We start from the raw sequence: 23,483 nt of genomic DNA, 5'->3' as shown, positions 1-23,483 counted from the left end.
ACTTCAATAGACATCTGTGTATGAAGCCACACAGATGCCTATCAAGTAGCACCTGGAATCGCGCTGACCTTGCTACTTTGAAAGTAGCATCAATGTGAACCAGGGCGCAATCTCACTTTCTATTCAAAAGCGTTTTACTTAATTTTTCATGCATATACAAGTAACGACTACACAGACACACTCCGTCCTTCATCAAGTAGCATGTGTGATGTTCAACATACTAATCACCTTTATTGGCTAATGCATCTAAGCCAACTACGAGTATTCCTTCACTAATCTTCTAATTAATCATTTACATCATTATACCTCTTGCATGTTTATCATTGCACAATGAAAAAACATTAATTGAAATAAGAAAAACAAACAAAAAAACAAAAGAAAAATAAATGTAGCTGAAAAATATAAATAAATAAAGCTCAAACCCCAAATCCTTGAAAACAACAAACCAAAAAATCTATAGCATCTAGTGCTGTATCTCTATCCCCTTGAGCAAATATGGGCTAAAGAACATAGAAAAACATTCTGCTATTCAAACAAACAGTATAAGGGGAAAACCCTGCTCTTAATATTATATCTTTACAAAATCATTCCCAATTACATCTCATGTACAGCATACACCGCCCGATATTTCAAAAATCATCTTTCTTCGCTCTAAAAAGACAACACGTTTTTCTACGTTGTTTAGCCCATATTGGGTCAACGGGATAGAGATACAGCACTAGATGCTATCGATTTTTTTTGGTTTGTTGTTTTCAAGGATTTGGGGTTTTAGCTTTATTTATTTATATTTTTCACTTACATTTACTGTTCTTTTTTTTTCTTGTTTGTTTTTCTTATTTGAAATGATGTTTTTTCATTGTGCAATGATAAACATGCAAGAGGTATAATGAAGTAAATTGTTAATTAGAAGATTGGTGAAGGAATACAGGGCAATAACTTCTCCGCAGGATCTGGAAACCTTGCAAAAAGATCTGAACAAATTAATGGGTGGGCAACTACATGGTAAATGAGGTTTAGGGTGCTTTCACACTGAGGCGTCGGCGGTAAAGCACCGCTACTTTTAGCCACGCTTTACCGTCGTGTTAGCGGCGCTATTTGGCTGCTAGCGGGGCGTTTTTGACCCCCGCTAGCGGCCGAAAAAGGGTTAAAACTGCCCGCGCGCCGCCGCTGCAGCGGCGGCGCTCTCCCAGTGGTTTGGTGGCATTGCCCCATTGATTTCAATGGGCAGGGGTGCTTTAGGAGCGGTGTATACACCTGGGGGTCCTAGTAGATGATAGGCTCAGCAATGGCATGCAATGTCAAGCTCGTGCTAACAAAGCAAACAGAACATTGGCATGCATTAAAAAGGTGATCAACTCCAGAGATAAAACAATAATTCTCCCGCTCTACAAGACTTTGGTCCGGCCTCACCTGGAGTATGCTGTCCAGTTCTGGGCACCAGTCCTCAGGAAGGATGTACTGGAAATGGAGCAAGTACAAAGAAGGGCAACAAAGCTAATAAAGGGTCTGGAGGATATTAGTTATGAGGAAAGGTTGCGAGCACTGAACTTATTCTCTCTGGAGAAGAGACGCTTGAGAGGGGATATGATTTCAATGTATAAATACCATACTGGTGACCCCACAATAGGGATAAAAAATTTTTGCGGAAGGGAGTTTAATAAGACACGTGGTCATTCACTAAAATTAGAAGAAAAGAGGTTTAACCTTAAACTACGTAGAGGGTTCTTTACTGTAAGAGCGGCAAAGATGTTGAATCCTCTTCCGCAGGCGGTGTTCTCAGCGGGGGGCATCGATAGTTTCAAAAAACTATTAGATAAGAACCCGAACGACCACAACATACAGGGATATGCAATGTAATACTGATGTATAATCACACACATAGGTTGGACTTGATGGTCTTTTTTCAACCTCACCTACTATGTAACTATGTGTGTACTACTCGTAGTTGGCTTAGATGCATTAGCCAATAAAGGTGATTAGTATGTTGAACATCACACATGCAACTTGATGAAGGACGGAGTTCCTGTCTGAAACTGTGCAGTCGTTACTTGTATATGCATGAAAAATGAAGTAAAACGCTTTGAATAGAAATTGAGATTGCATCTCCAATTTTTTTGTTTTATATATATATATATATATATATATATATATATATATATATATATATATATATATATATATATATATATATATATATATATATATATATATATATATATATATATGTGTATATATATATATATATATATATATATATATATGTATATATATATATATATATATATATATGTATATATATATATATATATATATATATATGTATATATATATATATATATATATATATATATATGTATATATATATATATATATATATATATATATATATATATATATATATGGTCATGGGTGTAGCATAAGGGGTTGCAGGGGTCACAATCGCAACCCCGCCCCTAGCTCCAGGGGTGTATCTGCACACACGGTGGAAGTGGTGGGTGGTTTTTGTATCGGGGCCCACAAGCTTCAAGCTACGCCTCTGTATATGGTGGAAGCGGGAGTACCACATCAGATGTGAATCTCTACAGCAAGAGTAAGATACGGCATAGATGTCCCGCCTATAATATATATAGATATGTATATATATTATATATAGATATATATCTATATATATATAGATATCTAGATATAGATATTTATATCTATATATATATATATATATATATACCGTATATACTCGAGTATAAGTCGTTCCGAGTATAAGTCGAGGCCCTAATTTACCACAAAAAAATGGGAAAAACTTATTGACCTGAGTATAAGACGAGGGTGAGAAATGCACAGCTACTGTAAGAGGGTCAACAATGCCCATTTGCAGCCTCACTGTGCCCATTTGCATGCCTCACTGTGCCCATTTCAGCCTCACTGTGCCCATTTGCATGCCTTACTGTGCCCATTTGCAGCCATAGGTCCCCTGAACTTCAAACTTGGTAGTTAAGGGTTCCTAGATGCCCCCTAGCTGCAGCCAAAATTTGGGGTCTCTGAACCCAAAGGGTCCCGAAATGACATTGCTGCAGATGGACACAGTTGACCGACTTTGGGGCCCCATATCTCAGGGACACTTGGTGCTAGGAACCCCAAATTTGGTGTGCAAACCCAGTGGAACTAGCACCATAAAATATCCAAAGCTGGGGTTTCCAGCACCAAGTGGCTTTTCTTCAGCAAAAAATTTCATTTTCCGAACTGACTTTGGGGCCCCGTATCTCAGGGCCACTTGGTGCTAGGAACCCCAAATTTGGTGTGCAAACCCAGTGGAACTGGTACCACAACATAAGCTGGGGTTTCTAGCACCAAGTGGCCCCGAGATACAGGTTCAGAAAATGTCAAGCACTTTTCTGCAGCAGAGAATTACATTTTCTGGACCGATTTTGGGGCCCCATATCCCGGGGCCCCATATCTCGGGGCTAGGAACCCCAGCTTTGGATATGTTGTGGTACCAGTTCCACTGGGTTTGCACACCAAATTTGTGGTTCCTAGCTCCAAGTGGCCCTGAGATACGGGGCCCCAAAGTCAGTTCAGAAAATGTCAAGCACTGTTCTGCAACAGAGAATGACATTTTCCGAACCGATTTTGGGGCCCCATATCTCGGGGCCACTTGGTGCTAGGAACCCCAGCTTTGAAAATGTTGTGGTACCATTTCTACTGGGTTTGCACACCAAATTTGGGGTTCCTAGCTCCAAGTGACCCTGAGATACGGGGCCCCAAAGTCAGTTCGGAAAAGAAAAATGAAAAGTGCTTGACTCGAGTATAAGTCGAGGGGGGCACTTTCAGCACAAAAAAATGTGCTGAAAAATTCGACTTATACTCGAGTATATACGGTATATATATATATCTATATCTAGAGTTATAGATATAGATATATATATATATATATATATATATATATACAGAAAAAAAAAAGACTTAAAGACTCTGTGCTGACATACCAGGAGAACACAGCGATCAATGGATGTCAGGGGAAAGCGCCTGCCGTATTATACTGTACAGTATTAAAAATAACTCTCAGGAACAAAAGGCCGGTCATCAGACAGAACTGTCCATGGTCCTGAGATAGAGATGTTACTCTACTAGTAAGCACAACAATGCCGAACATAATGAGGACGTCACCGTTTTGTGCTCCGGTTACCATAACAACAGCCGCCAAGGCCTCAGGATCAATGCAAGAAATAGGCCCTAGAAGCTACAATAGAGCAGCAGAGGATGATGGGAAAGCAGTATGGTATGTAGGAAGAAAGGACAGGAAGGGGGGTGAATGGACAACTTCGGTGTGATGGAAAAACAAGGTTTTGTGTAAAGGGGAGCAACCAGACGGTTAAAGGATAAGTAGATTTCCAATGGCGGCCATACGCACTTCGATTTTATTATCTGATTGATGTGTGATTTGAGCAAAACGATTGAATATACAAACAACTGAATCGTTTTAGACTCGATTTACATTGGATTCGATCAAACTGAGTATATACTGTATATGCTGTATGCTAAATGTATAGGGGTATACGGCAAGCTTACACAACCCCACATGCGCGCACAGCGTAAATCCTGTGGCTTGTACACATTTCAGGATTTATGACGGCGGGGAATATGCACAAGTACCGCGTACACCCGCGTGTAGCCATTCTTTACTATGAGTGGCTGTGTACTGCAGCTGTCTCATCTTGGCTGCAGAAATGCACACGGGGCCTTAAAGTGAAACTCCAAGCAGATTTTTTTAAAAAATGCATTTGTTTTTTTGTGAAAATTGGTGCATTTATTTATTTATTTATTTTTACTACTTCTGTAAGCACCTACAGTTGACATTTCAGTCATATACCCCTACATAGCAGAACTTGGAATAAGGGAAGCAGAGCTAGAGGCCAATCAGGTGGGCTCCAGCGCAAGTGTGCCAACAAGGAACATGCTGACAGGAGGAGAGAACAGAGGGAGGAGAACCTCAATGTGCTGCTTCTCCTTTCCCGTCCAGAGCAAGGAGAGTGTTGATCCAGCTATATTGCTTTAAGAATATGTAAACCAAGCATTTCATATTCCTGATATGTGCCTGCTGTACCATGTACTTGTATGAAAAAGTATCCTGTTCTCTTTATATTGCTTCCTTTGTGTGAAATCCCTGGTGTTCCTGCCAGTCCCTCTGCTTTCCTGTTAAAAACTGACCACACTAAGCAGGTGAGCACAACGTGGTCAGTTCTTTAGATCTATTCCCAGTCTTCAATGATCAGACTTGTCCTGACACGCCCCCCCACAACTATTTACTGGGAAGTTCAGTGTGCTGCTGTTTCTCTTCCCCAGCTCTTATGCATCTGAGAACAGAGGGAATGTGATCAGTTTAATTAGGGGGAAATTTTGTATATATAATGTTTTTTACATTTATATATAAATGTTTTGCCTTTAATTTCTATTTTATACTGAATGGGTTGTTTTACCAGGTGATTGTTTACAATCACTTTAACCCCTTCCCACCTGCGCTATAGCTGAATGACAGCTACAGCGTGGGCTCACTTTGTAGGGAGGGAGTCTATTGATATCCTCCCGTGATCATGCTGCCTTCAGGCTCAGCTGATCACAGAGTGGGGTAAAGGGCCAATCACAGCGGCCCTTTATCACATGATCAGCTGTGTCCAATCGCAGCTGATCACTGATTTAAACACAAGCCGGTTATCTGCTTTTCTTTCCTCATGCTGACAGCAGAAAAGAGAAAAAGAGATCTGATAACTGCCATGTGTTAAAGGGACATCAGCACTGATAATCAGGGCACTGATTGTCAGTGTCCTGATTATCAGTGCCCACCAGTGCTGCCAATCAGTGCCCATCAGTGCTGCCAATCAGTGCCTCCTAATCAGTAAAACCTATCAGTGCTGCTTATCAGTGTCCCCTATCAGTGCCCATCAGCACCACCTATCAGTACCCATCAGTGCCGCCTATCAATGCCCTTCAGTGTCGCCTATCAGAGCCCAACTGTGCCACTTATCAGTGCAGCCTCATCAGTGCCTCCTCATCAGTGCCTCCTCATCAGTGGCCATAAATGCCAGCTATCAGTGTCCATCAGTGCCGCTTGTGCTGCTTATCAGTGTCCCCTATCAGTGCCCATCAGCACCACCTAACCTATCAGTACCCATCAGTGCCCCCTATCAGTGCCGCCTATCAGTGCCCTTCAGTGTCGCCTATCAGAGCTCATCCGTGCCACCTATCAGTGCCCTTCAGTGTCGCCTATCAGAGCCCATCCGTGCCACCTATCAGTGCCCTTCAGTGTCGCCTATCAGAGCCCATCCGTGCCACCTATCAGTGCCCTTCAGTGTCGCCTATCAGAGCCCATCCGTGCCACCTATCAGTGCAGCCTCATCAGTGCCCATAAATGCCAGCTATCAGTGCCCATCAGTGCAGCCTCATCAGCGCCCGTCAGTGAAGGAGAAAAATTACCTGTTTGCAAAATTTTATAACAAACTATGAAAAATTTGTGGTCTATTTTCATTTGTTTAGCAGATATTAAAAACCCAGTGCTGATTAAATATCAACAAAAGTGTGTGAAAAACATGAGAAAAATCTCATTTGGGTACAGTGTTGCATAACCGCGCAATTGTCATTCAAAGTGTGAGAGCGCTGAAAGCTGAAGATTGGCCTGGGCAGGAAGGGGGTGAAAGTGCCCAGTAGGCAAGTGGGTAAAGAAGAATTCCAGATAAGGATATTTTATTCATTGTTACATTGATCCAGCTTGGACTATGCTGTCCATGTATCTATGCAAAAATATTCATACCTGGACTTCAGGTTTAAAGGCCAACGACGGGCAATTTTTTTCCCCATGCAGTGGGGCTGTCCCTGCAATGTATGGGTTAACTGCTCGTTTTGTCTAGGGGTGAACACAAAATGTCTCTCCCCCACATCCAGTAGTGGACTGTTCCTGACGCCTTCATGTCCAGATCAGGTCTAGGGGCACGATGACGTCAGGAACAGTCTACAACACAAGGCCGCTGGACCATGGAGGGGAGTCGCCAAAGAAACCAGTCTTGTGCTGGAAGGATGGGTGGATTAGGTGAGTATATCTTGGCTTTCCGAACCCCTTGACAAAAAGGGAGCATTTACCCCCCTGCAATGTGGGCCCGGAGTTCAGCTTTAACCACAGCAGGAAAAAGTCAGGTTGCCAACCTGGCTGTGGTTATGCGGCACAAAAGAGTACTTTTGCGCTTTCAGAATAGTAACATTTTTGTTCTTCAGTACCGACCAAAAAAAAAAAACATATATGAAGAGCTTTTTCTTTTTCAAAAGCAACTGATACATTTTTCAAATGCAAAAGAAGCCATTAAAAGTCAGGAAAGCAGCCCCAGAGCCGAGTCTCAAGTACCTGGTTACCATGGAGACTCATAAAACATGTCAAAAAAATCTTCTTGTTTATCTGCCACGATAAAGGCACAAAGAGAATCTCTTCAGTCGCCGGGCTTTGATTCCGAAATCGGGATAACGATCAGCTGCTGCCAAACACAGAGGAGGGCCAGAGGGACCCGGCTATGACGTAGGGGGGTGAAGTGAGGACGACGGGCAAAACTTTTTTTTAATTGAGGGGGTATTATAGAATTTTATATATATATATATATATATATATATATATATACAGTATCTCACAAAAGTGAGTACACCCCTCACATTTTAGTAAATATTTTATTATATATATTATTATATTATATATTATTATATGTTTTATCTTTTCATGTGACAACACTGAAGAAATGACACTTTGCTACAATGTAAAGTAGTGAGTGTACAGCTTGTATAACAGTGTAAATTTGCTGTCCCCTCAAAATAACTCAACACACAGCCATTAATGTCTAAACCGCTGGCAACAAAAGTGAGTACACCCCTAAGTGAAAATGTCCAAATTGGGCCCAAAATGTCAATATTTTCTGTGGCTTCCATTATTTTCCAGCACTGCCTTAACCCTCTTGGGCATGGAGTTCACCAGAGCTTCACAGGTTGCCACTGGAGTCCTCTTCCACTCCTCCATGATGACATCACAGAGCTGGTGGATGTTAGAGACCTTGTGCTCCTCCACCTTCCATTTGAGAATGCCCCACAGATGCTCAATAGGGTTTAGGTCTGGAGACATGCTTGGCCAGTCCATCACCTTTACCCTCGGCTTCCTTAGCAAGGCAGTGGTCATCTTGGAGGTGTGTTTGGGGTCGTTATCATGTTATCTTATATAATATATATATATATATATATATATATATATATATATATATATATATATATATATACATATATATATATATATATATATATATATATATATATATAATCTTTATCTTTATCATTGCATTTGGGACTAAAAAATTAAATTTTAAAAAATATTTCAATTCATATAAACCTAGTTTTAAAATCTAAAGCATTGCATAGGAATATGATTTATCTTTTTCAGCCAGCAGCAGGGGCCATGGAGAATTCTGCTATTTTACTGCTGTGCTGTGAACAGCTTGGTGTAATTTGATCTCCTGTTTACAGCTCCTGTCACTGGAGGTGGGAAAGCACCTACATCTGTCTGTAATTCATACAGACCTGTATAGATTCGCCAAGAGAGGCAGTCAGAAAACAGGGAAAAAAAATTGTCGCTGTCTTGGCACAATAGGTGAACTCCAGCTTTTAGTCTGGCACAGTTGTACCGGCTCCTCTCCTGCACTGTAAATGGCTTACAATAATTTTGCTGAACACTATGAGCTATTCACAATGTGCAATAGAAGCTGCAGCGGGTCAGATAGAGTCCGACTCATTTCCTGGCTGGATGATGCCCAGCATCACCTAGCTCCTTCAGTTCATTCATGGAGGTCTCAACATCACATGTGGGCATTACCTAGGGCAGCCTGAATGCAAATACACCCCGCCGGGGAATGTCCACTCTTCCAAAACTGACAACCACCCATCAACTCATTTTGATATTTGCATAACTCCTCCCAAAAGCCCGCCCACTGCTGGCATCAGAACTGAGGGCTCATGAGAAGAGTACTGAGGCAGGGCGCTGTGATAAGAGAAGTCACAACCTTTGCCTATGTAATGAGCCAATCTGGCTCTCCCCATGCACATACGTAAATGCAAACTACTTCAAAGATTTTCATATAGTAACACATGTTGACAGGTTTAATGATATTAGGTGACTCTTTATATAACCCCTTTTACAAATATAAAAAAAAAAAAAAAAAAGACCCCAGTTCCGCTTTACCAGCCGGTATCCTCAGGTCCTAAACTGTGGTGAGTAGAACACCCCTTCCTAGGGTGTTGGTTAGTTGTAGAGTATAAAAAGTAATAGTAGATAGTTATTAGTTATACCATTGAGGAACAAAACTTACCCAACATGCATGAACATGTAGGTGAGGAAACGCCAAGCTCTGGCCCGATGCCCCGGGTGGTAGACCAGCGGACTCTTCATGTACTCGGGGTGGTACGTCTGTAAAACCCACTTGTTCAGTTTGACCCCGTAACAGAGGAATACTATGATCTAGAGAGGAGAAGACAGCTTTGAGGACCATAGATGAAGAACAACAGACTATCAAACTCTTAGGATGGACATCATTGAGGTGACCTTATTTTTTTAATTAAAAATCATGTTATTCATCCTGTTCAGGTCCATCTGTTTTAGCCGAACGTTGACTATTTTCAAATGGCCAACCATATGACAACAGAGGTGTATTTCCTCACTTAGGGCACCTTCTCCTCTATCCTTCTTCCCTTTTCCCTCCTCCCCCCTCCCCTTCCCAACTTCTAACCCCCCATTAGATATCACCTTTGTTTTTACATGGCATCCTGGCCCTGTCCTCCCATACCCATGTTATTTCTATCTGTCCCTCTTGATAGACACTCTACATTGTCATTTGGTATGAGGTTGTGAAGTACTTTAGGCACAGTCTGTTCATGTTATTACATCAGAAGTTGACCTTTTGCGTTATGATATAAGGGCTCTTGGATTTCCATCCACCTGTTGGATATACACTCACTGGACACTTTATTAGGTACACCTTGCTAGTACCGGGTTGGACCCCCTTTTGCCTTCAAGCGGTGTTCCAGCCGTAAAAAGTTTTTAAAAGTCAGCAGCTACAAACACTGTAGCTGCTGACTTTTAATAAGAACACTTATCTGTCCAGGGCGCCCGCAATGTTCGCGCCCCCCCCCCCCCCCCCCCCTGAGGCCGATCCGTCCCTCGTATCGTGTGCCGGCGCCGCTATCCTCACTAAGGGAAACAGGCAGGCTGGATAGTCTTCAGATCTTCCCTGTTCCTGTTTAATACTTTCAAGTAATTCCTGTTGTGACCTTGGCTTGCCTCCTGACCTGCTCTCATCTCCTTTCCAGTGTTTGACCCTCCCGGCCTGGCTCATGGACTTTGCTATACTTGCACCTGCCTGATTACCAGTGTTTGACCCCTGGCTTGGCTTATCACTTACCTGTGATTGACCCTCAGCTGGCCTCCAATCTGCTCTCCTGTGTTCTACCCTCAGCCAGGCTTTTACTAGTGTCCGGATTACTCCTTGTCGTTTTCTCAAGCAAAGTCTGCAAGTGATCATCAGCTCAAGCCTTCTCAACCTGCTGGCAACCCGTGCTTCTTTGAGCCCTATACCCCCTGTACCACCTTCAGGGGTATACTGCGCTTAGCCACAAGGGGAGCCTCTCTCAGCATCTTGGCCTCGGAAAAGAACGCTTGAACGTGGACTGGTATGGAACTCAGAAAAGCTAACTATTCATCACAGGCTACAGCTCCCAACTAGCCATTCCTTTTTATGTACACATGTTGGCCTACCGGCCGATACAGACTGTGCCCTGGTTCTCAAGGCTCTGATGAAGAGGTTATCCTCGAAACGCGTCAGCCGATTTTAAACGCTCACCTTAACATGGGCTTGTGCTACTTTTAACCTATTAATAATTTGATTGTTTTGCATATTTTGTTACCTGTTTGCATGATACGTAGTATTGGTATTATCTATTTGTTTTTATTTGATTACATATGAATAAATTATATACATTTTGATGTGAGCAATTGATCACGCGCCCTCCATCCATCCTTCTCCATATAGTCTTACTCTGACCACCCCGGGGTCAGTTTGGGCAGCGGGACACGCAACACCATCTCTTTCAGTTCCTCTACAGCTTACAATACTACCATTCCAGACCTAATACACCCTCACAAGCGCAGGAGTAATCTTTCCTTGTCCACATTTTGAAACAGGCAGTGGAGCCTTGCGGCTTCACTGCCTGTTTCCTACTGCGCATGCGCGAGTCCCCCCGGCGATTTGTGAATGGGCCGGCTGTCTTCTGTGACACACACAGGTCCCAGAAGACACCGCGCCCAAATTTCCTAGAAAACAATGCGAGGAGGAGAAGAATGAAGATCACCGCGGAATAGGAAGTGGCAGATTAGGACGATCTACCTAGCAACAGGCATTTCTGGTAATTAAAAACTTTTTTTTTTATGTTTTTTAATGTATTTTAAGGCCTCATGCACACAAGACGCTGTTAAACGCACGTTCAGAGGCAGTTGGACACTTTTTTAAACTGCCCCTGAACTCATTCAATGTTATCCTATGTGTCCATGTACACAGTCTCGTTTTTTGGCGTTTTTAGGCAGTTGTGTTTAACCTCGTTTTTCCAGAAGCAAAAAAATGGGTTCAGACGCAAAAGTTTTCCACGTTCAGACGCCAAACGTGGCTAAACACTGCTAAATGCCGGTACCCGCGTTTACCTGCGTTTGCGTTTATAAGTGTTTTTTAAGGAACCCTATTTTTTGGACCAGAAAACACAGATATATGATGGTAAACTGCAGCAGAGAATGACATTTTGAGACCCCGACTTTGGGGCCTCATATCTGTAAACTGTACCCAAATTTGGTGTGCTAACACAGTGGAACTAGCACTACAACATGTCCAAATTTGGGGTTCCTAGCACCAAGGGGCCCCGTGATACAGGGCCCCAAAGTTGGGTCGCAAAATGTCAAGCACTTTTCTGCAGCAGAGAATGACATTTTGTGACCAAACTTTGGGGCCCCATATCTCGGGGGCCACTTGGTGCTAGGAACCCCAAATTTGTTTGTAGTGCTAGTTCCACAAATGTGGGGTTCCTAGCACTAAGTGGCCCTGAGATATGGGGCCCCAAATTCAGGTCGGAAATTGTCATTCTCTGCTGTAGAAGTGCTTGACATTTTGCAACCCGAATTTGGGGCACAAAATCTCTGGGCCACTTGGTGCCATGAACCCCAAATTTGGATATGTTGTAGTGCTAGTTCGACTGTGTTAGCACACCAAATTTGGGGTTCCTAGCACCAAGTGACCTCGAGATACGGGGCCCCAAAATTGGGTCGCAAAATGTCATTCTCTGCTCTGCAGACGCTTCTAGACGCAAACGCGGTAAAACGCGGCTAAACGCGGCATGCAAACGTGGGCGTTTCTAAACACTGGTTTCAGCTTTTAAAAACGTGTTCAGAAGAGTTTGCACCAGTGTCTCGTGTGCATGAAGCCTGAGGAGCGTTTTTATGTTTTTTTTTTTTTTTTTTTTTTTTTTAGGGTGGACCTCCACTTTCAGAATTGCCTTCATTCTTCATGGCATAAATTCAACAAGGTGTTGGAAACATTCCTCAGAGATTTTTGCCCATATTGACATGATCTCATCACACAGTTGCTGCAGATTTGTCAGCTGCTCATCCATGATGCAAATCTCCCGTTCCACCACATCCCAAAGGTGCTTTATTGGATGGGATCTGGTAAATGTGGAGGTCATTGGAGTACAGTCATATTCAAGAAACCAGTGGTGAGATGATTTGAGCTTTGTGACATGGTACATTATCCTGCTGCAGCCATCAGAAGATGGGGACACTGTAGTGTTAAAAAGGATGGACATGGTCAGCAACAATACTCAGGTAGGCCGTGTGGTTTAAAGGATGCTCAATTGGTACTAAGGGGCCCAAAGTGTGCCAAAAAAGAATCCCCCACACCATTACACCACCACCAGCCTGAACCGTTGATACAAGGCAGGATGGATCCATGATTTTATGTTGTTTATTGTTTATTTATTATTATAAGTTGTATATTTTGACCCCACCATCTGAATGTTGCAGCTGAAATCGAGACTTAGTTCCCTGTTCTTAGCTGACAGGAGTGGCACCTGGTGTGGTTTTCTGCTGCTGTAGCCCATCTGCTTCAAGGTTTGATGTGTTATGTGGTGTATGGTTTGGTGTTCTGCATACCTTGGTTGTAAGGAGTGGTTATTTGAGTTACTGTTGCCTTTCTATCATCTCAAACCAGTCTGCCCATTCTCCTTGGATCTCTGATATCAAAGGAATTTTCATCCCCACAACTTCCGCTCACTGGATATTTTCTCTTTTTTGGACCATTCTCTGTTAACCCGAGAGATGGTTGTGTGTGAAAATCCCAGTAGATCAGCAGTTTTTGAAATCCTCAAATCAGCCCGTCTGGCACCAACAACCATGCCACCTTCAAAGTCACTTAAATCCCCTTTCTTCTTCATTCTGATGCTCCGTTTTAACTTCAGCAAGTCACCTTCACCACATCTAGATGCCTAAATGCATTGAGTTGCTGCCATGTGATTGGCGGATTAGCAATTTGTTTTACCAAGCAATTGAACAGGTGTACCTAATAAAAAGTGGCCGATGAGTGTATAAATGATTGTTATGTGGCCATGCTCTCCTTCATATGCACCAAGCACATCAATTTATGTACTTGTAGAAAGGTGCAGTTAGGTATTTTGCAACTAGGTGGCTCTGTACCAGAATAGTGTTTGGTTATAGTAAGTAGGGTCATCAGGTGCTAGGCCCCTTTTAGGTAGAGCCCTCCTGCAGTGATGTCATGGGTGAGTCAGTGTCCTGTTATAAGCCATGTTGGGAGGAGTCCTAGTAGCACTTGGGGCATGGGAACTAAACACCCCAGAGATATGTGGATATAACCAGAATGTGTAGGCCATGGATAGAGCCGGAGGCCAGGAGCAGTAAACCTGCACAAAGGAAGAGCTGGCTGTAGTCTTTCTGTCCCTTATGAAGGTGGGGGCTAGGGCGGATTGCAAAAGGCCTTTCAGGCCAGGCCAAGAGTTCCCTGTGTAAGGCTGCTTCCCTGGAGGGTCCCAGGAGAAGAGACTACAGAGAGCACAGTCCTGTGAGCCTAACATCAATTGTATGCAAGCTCTTGGAGGGGATGATAAGGGACTATATACAAGATTTTAGTAATAAGAATGATATCATTAGCAGTAATCAGCATGGATTCATGAAGAATCGTTCTTGCCAAACCAATCTATTAACCTTCTATGAGGAGGTGAGTTGCCATCTAGATAAAGGAAGGCCCGTAGACGTGGTGTATCTGGATTTTGCATTTGACACAGTTCCCCATAAACATTTACTGTACAAAATAAGGTCCATTGGCATGGACCATATGGTGAGTACATGGATTGAAAACTGGCTACAGGGGCGTGTTCAGAGGGTGGTGATAAATGGGGAGTACTCGGAATGGTCAGGGGTGGGTAGTGGGGTTCCCCGGGGTTCTGTGCTGGGACCAATCCTATTTAATTTGTTCATAAACGACCTGGAGGATGGGGTAAACAGTTCAATCTCTGTATTTGCAGATTTTGATACTAAGCTAAGCAGAACAATAACTTCTCCGCAGGATGTGGAAATCTTGCAAAAAGATCTGAACAAATTAATGGGGTGGGCGACTACATGGCACATGAGGTTCAATGTAGAAAAATGTAAAATAATGCATTTGGGTGGCAAAAATATGAATGCAATCTATACACTGGGGGGAGAACCTCTGGGGGAATCTAGGATGGAAAAGGACCTGGGGGTCCTAGTAGATGATAGGCTCAGCAATGGCATGCAATGCCAAGCTGCTGCTAACAAAGCAAACAGAATATTGGCATGCATTAAAAAAGGGGATCAACTCCAGAAATAAAACGATAATTCTCCCGCTCTACAAGACTCTGGTCCGGCCGCACCTGGAGTATGCTGTCCAGTTCTGGGCACCAGTCCTCAGGAAGGATGTACTGGAAATGGAGCGAGTACAAAGAAGGGCAAGAAAGCTAATAAAGATTGTGGAGGACATTAGTTATGAATAAAGGTTGGGAGCACTGAACTTATTCTCTCTGGAGAAGAGACGATATGATTTAAATTTACAAATATCATATTGGTGACCCCACAATAGGGATAAAACTTTTTTGCGGAAGAGAGTTTAACAAGACACGTGGCCACTCATTAAAATTAGAAAAGAGTTTTAACCTTAAACTACGTAGAGGGTTCTTTACTGTAGGAGCGTCAAGGATGAGGAATTCCCTTCCACAGGCGGTGGTCTCAGCGGGGAGCATCGATAGTTTAAAAAAACTATTAGATAAGCACCTGAACGACCACAACATACAGGGATATACAATGTAATACTGACGTATAATCACACACATAGGTTGGACTTGATGGACTTGAGTCTTATTTCAACCTCACCTACTATGTAACTATGTAACATTCTTCAAGAGCCTAACTCATAATGGAAGAAGGTAGGTAGTAAATTATAATCACCACATTGTTCCACTTCCAAGCCTTGGAAGGTTGTACTGATGCCCTGATATAAAAAGGAGGTTGGATTTGGTCACTTGCCTGAGTCAGGGTTACAGCTGCCATGAAGACGGGCGGTGGGCAAGGCCGATGTTGGTAGAAGTACCAGCGTCTCTCCATCTCCCCAGGCAAAATCTCGTAGGCCACATAGCGGACAAACCTCTTGTAGACACCCAGCCCATCCTGGTCAAGCAGAACATCACGGGGAAGAGCTCGCTGACCGCTGCTAATGGCTCTTCGGAAGCTGCTGGACCTCTTGCTGCTTATCTGTGGCAGAATTGGGAATAATTTTTTTTTTAAATACTTTATTGAAATTTACATAATTGTAACAAGCACAAGTACCATGGTTATTTACCAACCCACTTTCTTGCCATGCTATAACGGGAGAGAAGCCCAGACTGTGTGTGCTATATGTCCACATCCTAGAAAATCATGTACAACTATGAACAGAATATGGAGTCATAGATGAGAAACTGATTTTCTCTTCTATATGTCCACACAAAGTCCATAACTACATATTCTGTTCATAGTTGTACATTTCTTGCTACGCTATGCTGCTCCTATGTGCAGCCATTAACACTGCTGCAAACCAAAGGTGTGAAAAAAATGAACTGGAGTAAAACTCAAAAGAGAGTAAAAATAAATTAGAACATAAATAATTCCAAGGCGCTCAGTCTAGAGTTGGGTCATTGTTGCCTGAACAATTATCCTAGACCAGAGGTCTTCAAACGTACTAAACAAAGGGCCAGTTTACTGTTTAATAGGTTTTAGCGGGGCCAGGCTGTGGCCAGTGGGAGTAGAAAATGCCCCATCATTGGTGGGAGAAATAGTGTCCCATTGTTGTAATCAGTGAGAGGAATAGTGCCAATTGTTGATGTCAGTGGGAAAAATGGTGCCCCTTTGTTGGTGTCAATGTGAAATGGTGCCCCATTGTTGGGGTCAGTGGGAGAAAAGGTGCCCCTTTGTTGGTGTCAATGGGAGAAATGGTGCCCCTTTGTTGGTGTCAATGTGAGAAATGGTGCCCCATTGTTGGGGTCAGTGTGAGAAATGGTGCCCCATTGTTGGAGTCAGTGGGAGAAATGGTGCCCCTTTGTTGGTGTCTAAGAGAGAAATGGTGCTCCTTTGTTGGTGTCAATGGGAGGATAGTGCCACAAATACTTTTTTGCCCCACTGTACAGTCCTTGATACATGTTAAGGATGTATTTTTTTTCTTCTTCTTTTTTGGGTGCAACTTTTCGAAAGACCCATGGAAATGTGTGTCTTTGAGTATTTTAGTGCTGTGATGTCTTTTATGTTCAGTTTGCTACAATAACATTTTTTGAATCATCCTACTAGAGTGTGTGGCCATCCACTTCTTTTAGGAGTGCACACTGTTTATGTCAGAATTAAGTCACATGTCCTTGCACATCAGGACTGCATGTCCCATCATGCTTTGTATGCCAAGCGCATAGTGCCCTGTGTGCTTCTGAGCTTTGAGTTTCCTATTTATGTCGATTTGTTGTTTGCATGGAACATTGGCACACAGGCATACCTCCCAACATTTTGAGATGGGAATGAGGGACACCTACCAGCAAACGTATGTAGACATGGGACACGCCCCCTGCCACACCCCCTTAAAGGAGAATTAACCCAAGAAAAAGGTTCATTAAATTCACAAGGGCTTTTTTTTACCACTACTATTCCTTTATATTGGCTTTTAAAATGTACAAATGCAGCCATTTAGAATTTGGAAAAAAGGTTTAGCACTGGGAAACACTTTTTTAAAGATAAAAAGTACATTTTATATACATCTATATAGATCAGACCAAAATGAGGGACAAATCAGGAGGAATGAGGGACAGAGGGACATTGCTCCAAATCAGGGACAGTCCCTCGAAATCAGGGAGAGTTGGGAGCTATGCACAGGAATGTAGCCTTGGCAGGGAGCGTGCACATACAGGTGGCTACGCTGGGGCTCCAGGTGTTCCTGCAAGGCAGTGTTGCCACCCTATAGACAGAAATCAGGTCAAGAGAGAGATTTTAATGCTGAATTTGAGGAAACGACATACTGCAATGGAAAACCAAACTGAAAGAAATATAGGAAGTCTGTTACAATATCTCTTGTTGCAGGGGGGAGGATTTAGTAAGGCAGGGTTCACATATCTGCGAATTGGATGCAGATTTACCGGAATCCAGTTCGCATGACATGCGAGTGTGACCGGCTCCCAATGGAGCCGGTACACATAGGTCCCTGAAAGGGTCCTGTGCGTGTTTGGGTCCAATTCAGGTGCAAATTCAGGCAAAAATTCAGACCTGATTTGCACCTGAACCAGTGAACAGGAACGCACCCGACCCCATGCTGGGAACCGCGGCCGCACATATGTGAACCCGGCCTCACATCTCAAATGTTAAATACATTTTTTTTAAAAATGCAAGTTTATTTCAACGCCATATTTATATTTAGGAACTGAACATTTTGATTCGAAAAAGACAATAAGATACAAACACACAGTAAGGCTCCATGCACACTAGAGCTCATAAACGGCCGTTTTTTTGGAGTTTGGGCGTTTTTTTTAATAGCCCATAAACTCCACTCTATGTTATCCTATGTGTCCATGCACACATGGACGTTTTTGAACATTTATCAGCAGTGGAGTTTATGGGCTGTTTTCTGAACGTCATAAAATCGCGTTCAGGAGTCGTTTTTCTGACCACAAAAAAGCCAAATGCTCGTAAACGCTGATAAACGTCGATAAATGCTCAAAAATGTGGCTCACCAGCGTTTTTTTTACGTTTTTGATCCATTGAAAAGAAAATTTTTTTTTTTAAACGCTAACGTGGAAAAACGCTAAAAAACGCTAATAAACACTATTGCAAAAACGTTAAAAAACGTTGAAAGACTCACTCCAAAGCTTCTGGCGTTGTTATAACCTTACTTTAACGTCCAGTGTGCATTGAGCCTAAGACACGCGAACTTATGCCTTTTGTTTTTACTGCACAGTTCACCGCAGAATTAGCTCAAAGGCGGAATTACGTTTTAATGGAAAAAAATTACGTTTACGTTTTAATGGAAAAAAATTTCCACTGGGTTAGTGTTATTTCCCCATTCCATCCAGACAGCTAAACACCGCTTTATCATTTAATCCAGAGCAACGGGAACTAGATTGACAGGTGACACGCTGTCCGTCCTGAAAAGAGCGAGATATAGAAAAAAGCAATCTGTATTCAACTCTCCAGAGAAATACATTCTATCGCCTGGAATTTCAACCAGTGTTTGTGATGGAAAATTAAAAGAATAAAATAAACTACGTTGACTGTGTTAAAGGAGAGTTGTTAAAAACAATGTGCTGCCTGTGCTTTGGTTTTCTTACAAGGTTATTCATTTGGTGATAAAGGGAGAGTACAGAGTATTTTGCTAAACTCTTTTGCCCCGTACACATGATCGGATTTTCCGACGGGAAATGTTGGATGTGAGCTTGTTGGCAGTAAGTCCGACCGTGTGTATGCTCCATCAGACATTTGTTGTCGGACTTTCTGCCAACAAATGTTGGCTAGCATGTTCTCAAATTTTCCGCCAACAAATGTTTGTTGTCGGATTTTCCGATCGTCTGTACGCAAGTCCATCGGACAAAAGTCCAAAGTACAAACACGCATGCTCGGAAGCAGAAGCGGTCGGTCTTGTAAACTAAGGTTCATAATGGAGAATTAACATTCGTGATGCTGTAAATTATGAAATCTCTAAATACAGCACACAATTCTCTTCTTCTATAACCACTAGCTGCCCGCCCACTGTCATATGACGGTGGGACGAGGCAGCTCTCGTTCTGGGCAGACGTCATATGACGTGATCGCCTTCTCGAGCCACTAGGGGGCATGCGCGCCGGTGGCGGCATGCGCGCGCGCCCGCCACGTCACTGGGGACCCGATGCTCTCTAGGGACTCTCCCTCTTCATTGGCTGAGACAGCAGCGGGAGCCATTGCTGTCAATCACAGCCAGTGAGCCAATGAAAAGAGAGAGGGGGCAGCACCGAACGATGGCTCTGTATGTGAATGGACATGCAGAGCAAAGGCTTGGGAGTAAGCCTGCTTGGGTGCCCCCATAGCAAGCTGCTTGCTTTGGGGCACTAGGCAGGAGGGAGGGGCCAGGAGCACCACTGGGAGACCCAAGCAAAACCATTACACAGAGCAGGTAAGTCTAAAATGTTTTTTTTATTTTAAAAAATATAAAAAGTTTACTTTAATATCACTTTAACCTTAAATTGCGTAAAAGGGTCTTTACTGTCAGAGCTGTCAGGATGTGGAACTCCCTTCCACATTTGGTGGTGTCAGCAGGGAGTGTCAATAATGAAAAAAAAATCTTAGTAAACACAATATACAGGGATATGGGAAATGGTATTGACATAAACACACATAGGTTGAACTGGATGGACTGACATCTTTAGTCAACCTTATCAGCTTTGTAACTATTAGGCATGTGCTTTTCGTTTCATTACGTATCGAAATGTGGTTATTCTGAGATTCAGATGTATCCAAATTTCTGAATCACATAAGTAACGAATCAAGAAATCCTAAATACATTATAACGGAACAAAATAACGTAACAAAATAACAGATTCTAAAAATTCAAAAATGAATTTGAATTAAAAAAATTTGAAAATGAATTTGAATCTATTCTTTTCTATTCTTATCATTATCCTTTTTTTTTCACTTTTATACCTTACTGTATTTAGTGCAATATGTTACCATTTCGTAATCATTTTCAAATTCGAAAATATTTAATTTTTATACCTTACTGTATTTATTGTAATATCTTTCCATTTCAAATTCATTTTCAAATTCGAAAATGAATTTTAATTCAAAAATGAATTCGAAATGGAAACGTATTGCAGTAAATACAGTATGGTATAAAAGTGAAATAAAATAATAATAATAATAATAATAGAAAAGAATAGAATAAAAAATTTAATAATTAGAATAGAATGAATATAACCGTCTTCCAAAATTCGAATCAATTTGAAAATACATAAATAAACTCCACTTTCGTGAGGAAAAAAAATGTATAAAAAAATAATATAGCGCATATAATTGCGACACTAATCATATTGTGATTGAATGTTATTAAAAATTACCTTTCCTTATCAATCTGCAGCCACTGTAATTTTCTGAGAATACACTGCAATATGGCTACCTGGAGTTGTTCTGTACACGGACTGTGTACTGACCACTCCCCAGAAACATCATTTTCTGCTTGTGTGATTGGCTCACCAATTTTTCTGCCTAGTCTGCCTAAGGTACAAGTCAGATTTCAGGCATCACCTGCAACAAAAATTTCATTTTTGGAGAGATGCTTTCAATAGGAGCACATCTAAAGGGATGCAAGCCCTGCAAATTTCTTCATTAGTGCCCTGCAGCTGCACACCTGACAGTTAATTATGAAACAACTCCCATTAGACCCACTCAGTACAGAGGGACAGACAAACACACAGGGATTTCTTCAGAATAACAAAAGATAGGAATCTGCAACAAAGGTTGTTATAATCCTTGCAATATACAGAGATCACCCAGAGGGGAATGTTTTGTTTTTTTCTCAACAAAAGTGGAGTTCCGCTTCAACTAAATCTATATATACAGAACCAATTCTAAAAACGAATCATTCTAAAATAACGAATATGACAAAACAAAATTATTAACTTAAGGGACAGCAGTCATTTTTTCATCTTTCCATCTATTAAATCTTCTGCCCTTGTTGTTTTAACTTTGAATAGTAAAAATTTTTTTTTTCTGCCAGTAAATACCTTATACAGCTCACTTCCTGTTTCTTGTCTGGTCATTAGCCTAGGCTTATGACATCATGCACAGCTCTCTCTCTCTCTCTCTCACTCTTGTGAGAGTTTGCCAGGATGGAGGGGGGGGGGAGGGGGGGGAGTCATAAGAGGACCAATGAGAGCTGCAGAGCTGGAGGTGTGCCTCTGTGTGTCTGTGTAAATCCAGAAAGTGAACAGACAGCAGCTTCAGCTGCCCACAGTTAAAATGGCTGCAGCCAGACTCAGTGGAGGGAGATTTTAGCAGCATATTTGGCAAGTACAGAATCACAGTATATATAAAATAATATGCAAAGTGGTTGGAGGGAAGCTTCGGAAATGACAAAGATGTTTTTATTACAAATTATGTGAGCAGACTGCAGTTCCTCTTTAATAAACTAATGTTGATCACATCTCTAGTAACTATATAATTATTGGATTGTGAGGGGAAACCTGAACTTCTGGAAGAAGCCCTCACAAACATGGGGAAGACCTACAAACTCTACGTAGATAGTGCTCTGCTGGAATTGTATAACCCAGGACCACATTGCTGTGAAGAAACACTGCTAACCACCCAGCCCACAAACTTTTTTCATCAACAGGTCTATAGGAAAACTAACTTTCAGATGTACACTAACAATGTACATTGGTGATGTTTTTGGGTGCTACAATCACATTTTATTTCCTCCAGTTTTTAAACCCAATTCCTATATTTTTTTTTTACTTTATTTAAAATGTTTCCACATTCTTGACTCACCAGGTCCACCAGCTGTGGGTAGCAGATCTGCCCCTCCTCGTTACCCTGGGAGAGGGCAAATAACATCTCCAGTTTGGCGGGGTCCAGGGGCAGCTCATGGTTGTTCACCAGGGTGGTGAAGGTCTCTGCACATACGAATCCGGTGTTGTCTGGGTCGAGCTGTTGAGAGAAAGGGTTGATATCGTTATGCAGTACATGAGTATATTTACTGACTGTCAGAATATTTTCTGACTTCCCGGATAAGGTGCAAAGTTTTGAGCAGGCTGCAAGGATTAAACGTTATCAGTTTATTGGCATTAATCCATACCTCCCAACTTTTTGAGATGGGAATGAGGGACACCTATCAGCAAAAGTATGCAGGCATAGGGCACACCCCTTGCCATGCCCCCTTAAAGGAGAATTGTACAAAAAAAACAAGATTGGTTGAACCCACAAATGCTTTTTTTACCACTACTATTCCTTGATATTGGATTTTGGAATTTACAAATACAGCCATTTAGAAATCAGATGAAAGGTTTAGCACTGGAAAACACTTTTTGATAAATAAAAAGTGCATTTTATATACAACTATATAGATCAGACCAAAATGAGGGACAAATGAGGAGGAACGAGGGACAGAGGGACATTGCTCCAAATCAGGGACAGTCCCTCGATATCAGGGACAGTTGGGAGCTATGATTAATCTCCCAACAGTTCAATGCAAATACAATTAGTTCTGACCTCCAGCCTTCCCTTCAGTCTTGCACAGTTGTACAGGTTCCTCTCCTGGACTGAAATGACTTAAGCCTCGTACACACGACCAGGGGCGGACTGACCATTGAGCGATTAGGGCACTGCCCGAGGGCCCTGGGCCACTAAGGGGCCCCATCAGGGTTGCCAGCCTCAGTAAAACCAGGGACAGTATGTATAAATCTGTGTTTTTTTTACATCTGTCTGTGTATACTGTGTGTACATGTATGTGTATACTGTGTGATTGTATACTGTGTGTGTGTATACTGTGTGGCCCCATACTCTCTGATTGCCTGGGGGCCCCATAATCTCCTATTGCCCGGGGGCCCCATAATCTCCTATTGCCCGGGGGCCCCATGAGTTATCAGTCCGCCCCTGCACACGACCGGATTGTTGGCCAACAAGCATCAGACTTTTGTCTGAAGGGCGTGTGCCAGGAACTTGTCTTGCATACAAACGGTACACAATTGTCAGCCAACAAACACAAACGTAGTGACGTACTACATGGAATTTCAGCTTTTGAGCGCCACCCTTTGGGCCCCTTCTGCTAATGTCGTGTTTGGTGAGCATTGATTCCGAGTATGCGTGTTTGTACTTTGGA

At 42.3% G+C, this 23,483-nt stretch overlaps 1 protein-coding gene across 1 annotated transcript in view; it reads right to left on the bottom strand.

The window, feature by feature from the left end:
- RHBDL1 (rhomboid like 1) overlaps positions 1–22,309 on the bottom strand; it is a 54,805-nt gene extending 32,496 nt beyond the window's left edge. Inside the window, exons 1-3 of the mRNA XM_073636285.1 lie at positions 22,154–22,309; positions 15,659–15,883; positions 9,378–9,526 (exon numbers count right to left, since the gene is read on the bottom strand). Coding sequence (XP_073492386.1) covers positions 9,378–9,526; positions 15,659–15,883; positions 22,154–22,219 — 440 coding nt within the window. The 5' untranslated portion in view covers positions 22,220–22,309. The remainder of the gene's footprint in view (positions 1–9,377; positions 9,527–15,658; positions 15,884–22,153) is intronic.
- Positions 22,310–23,483: the final 1,174 nt, after the last annotated feature.

This window comes from Aquarana catesbeiana, linkage group LG06 (assembly GCF_042186555.1).
Source record: "Aquarana catesbeiana isolate 2022-GZ linkage group LG06, ASM4218655v1, whole genome shotgun sequence".
Lineage (NCBI taxonomy): Eukaryota > Metazoa > Chordata > Amphibia > Anura > Ranidae > Aquarana > Aquarana catesbeiana.
The sequence above is the reverse complement of the archived record's forward strand: the minus strand, read 5'-3'. Positions and strand labels throughout refer to the sequence as shown.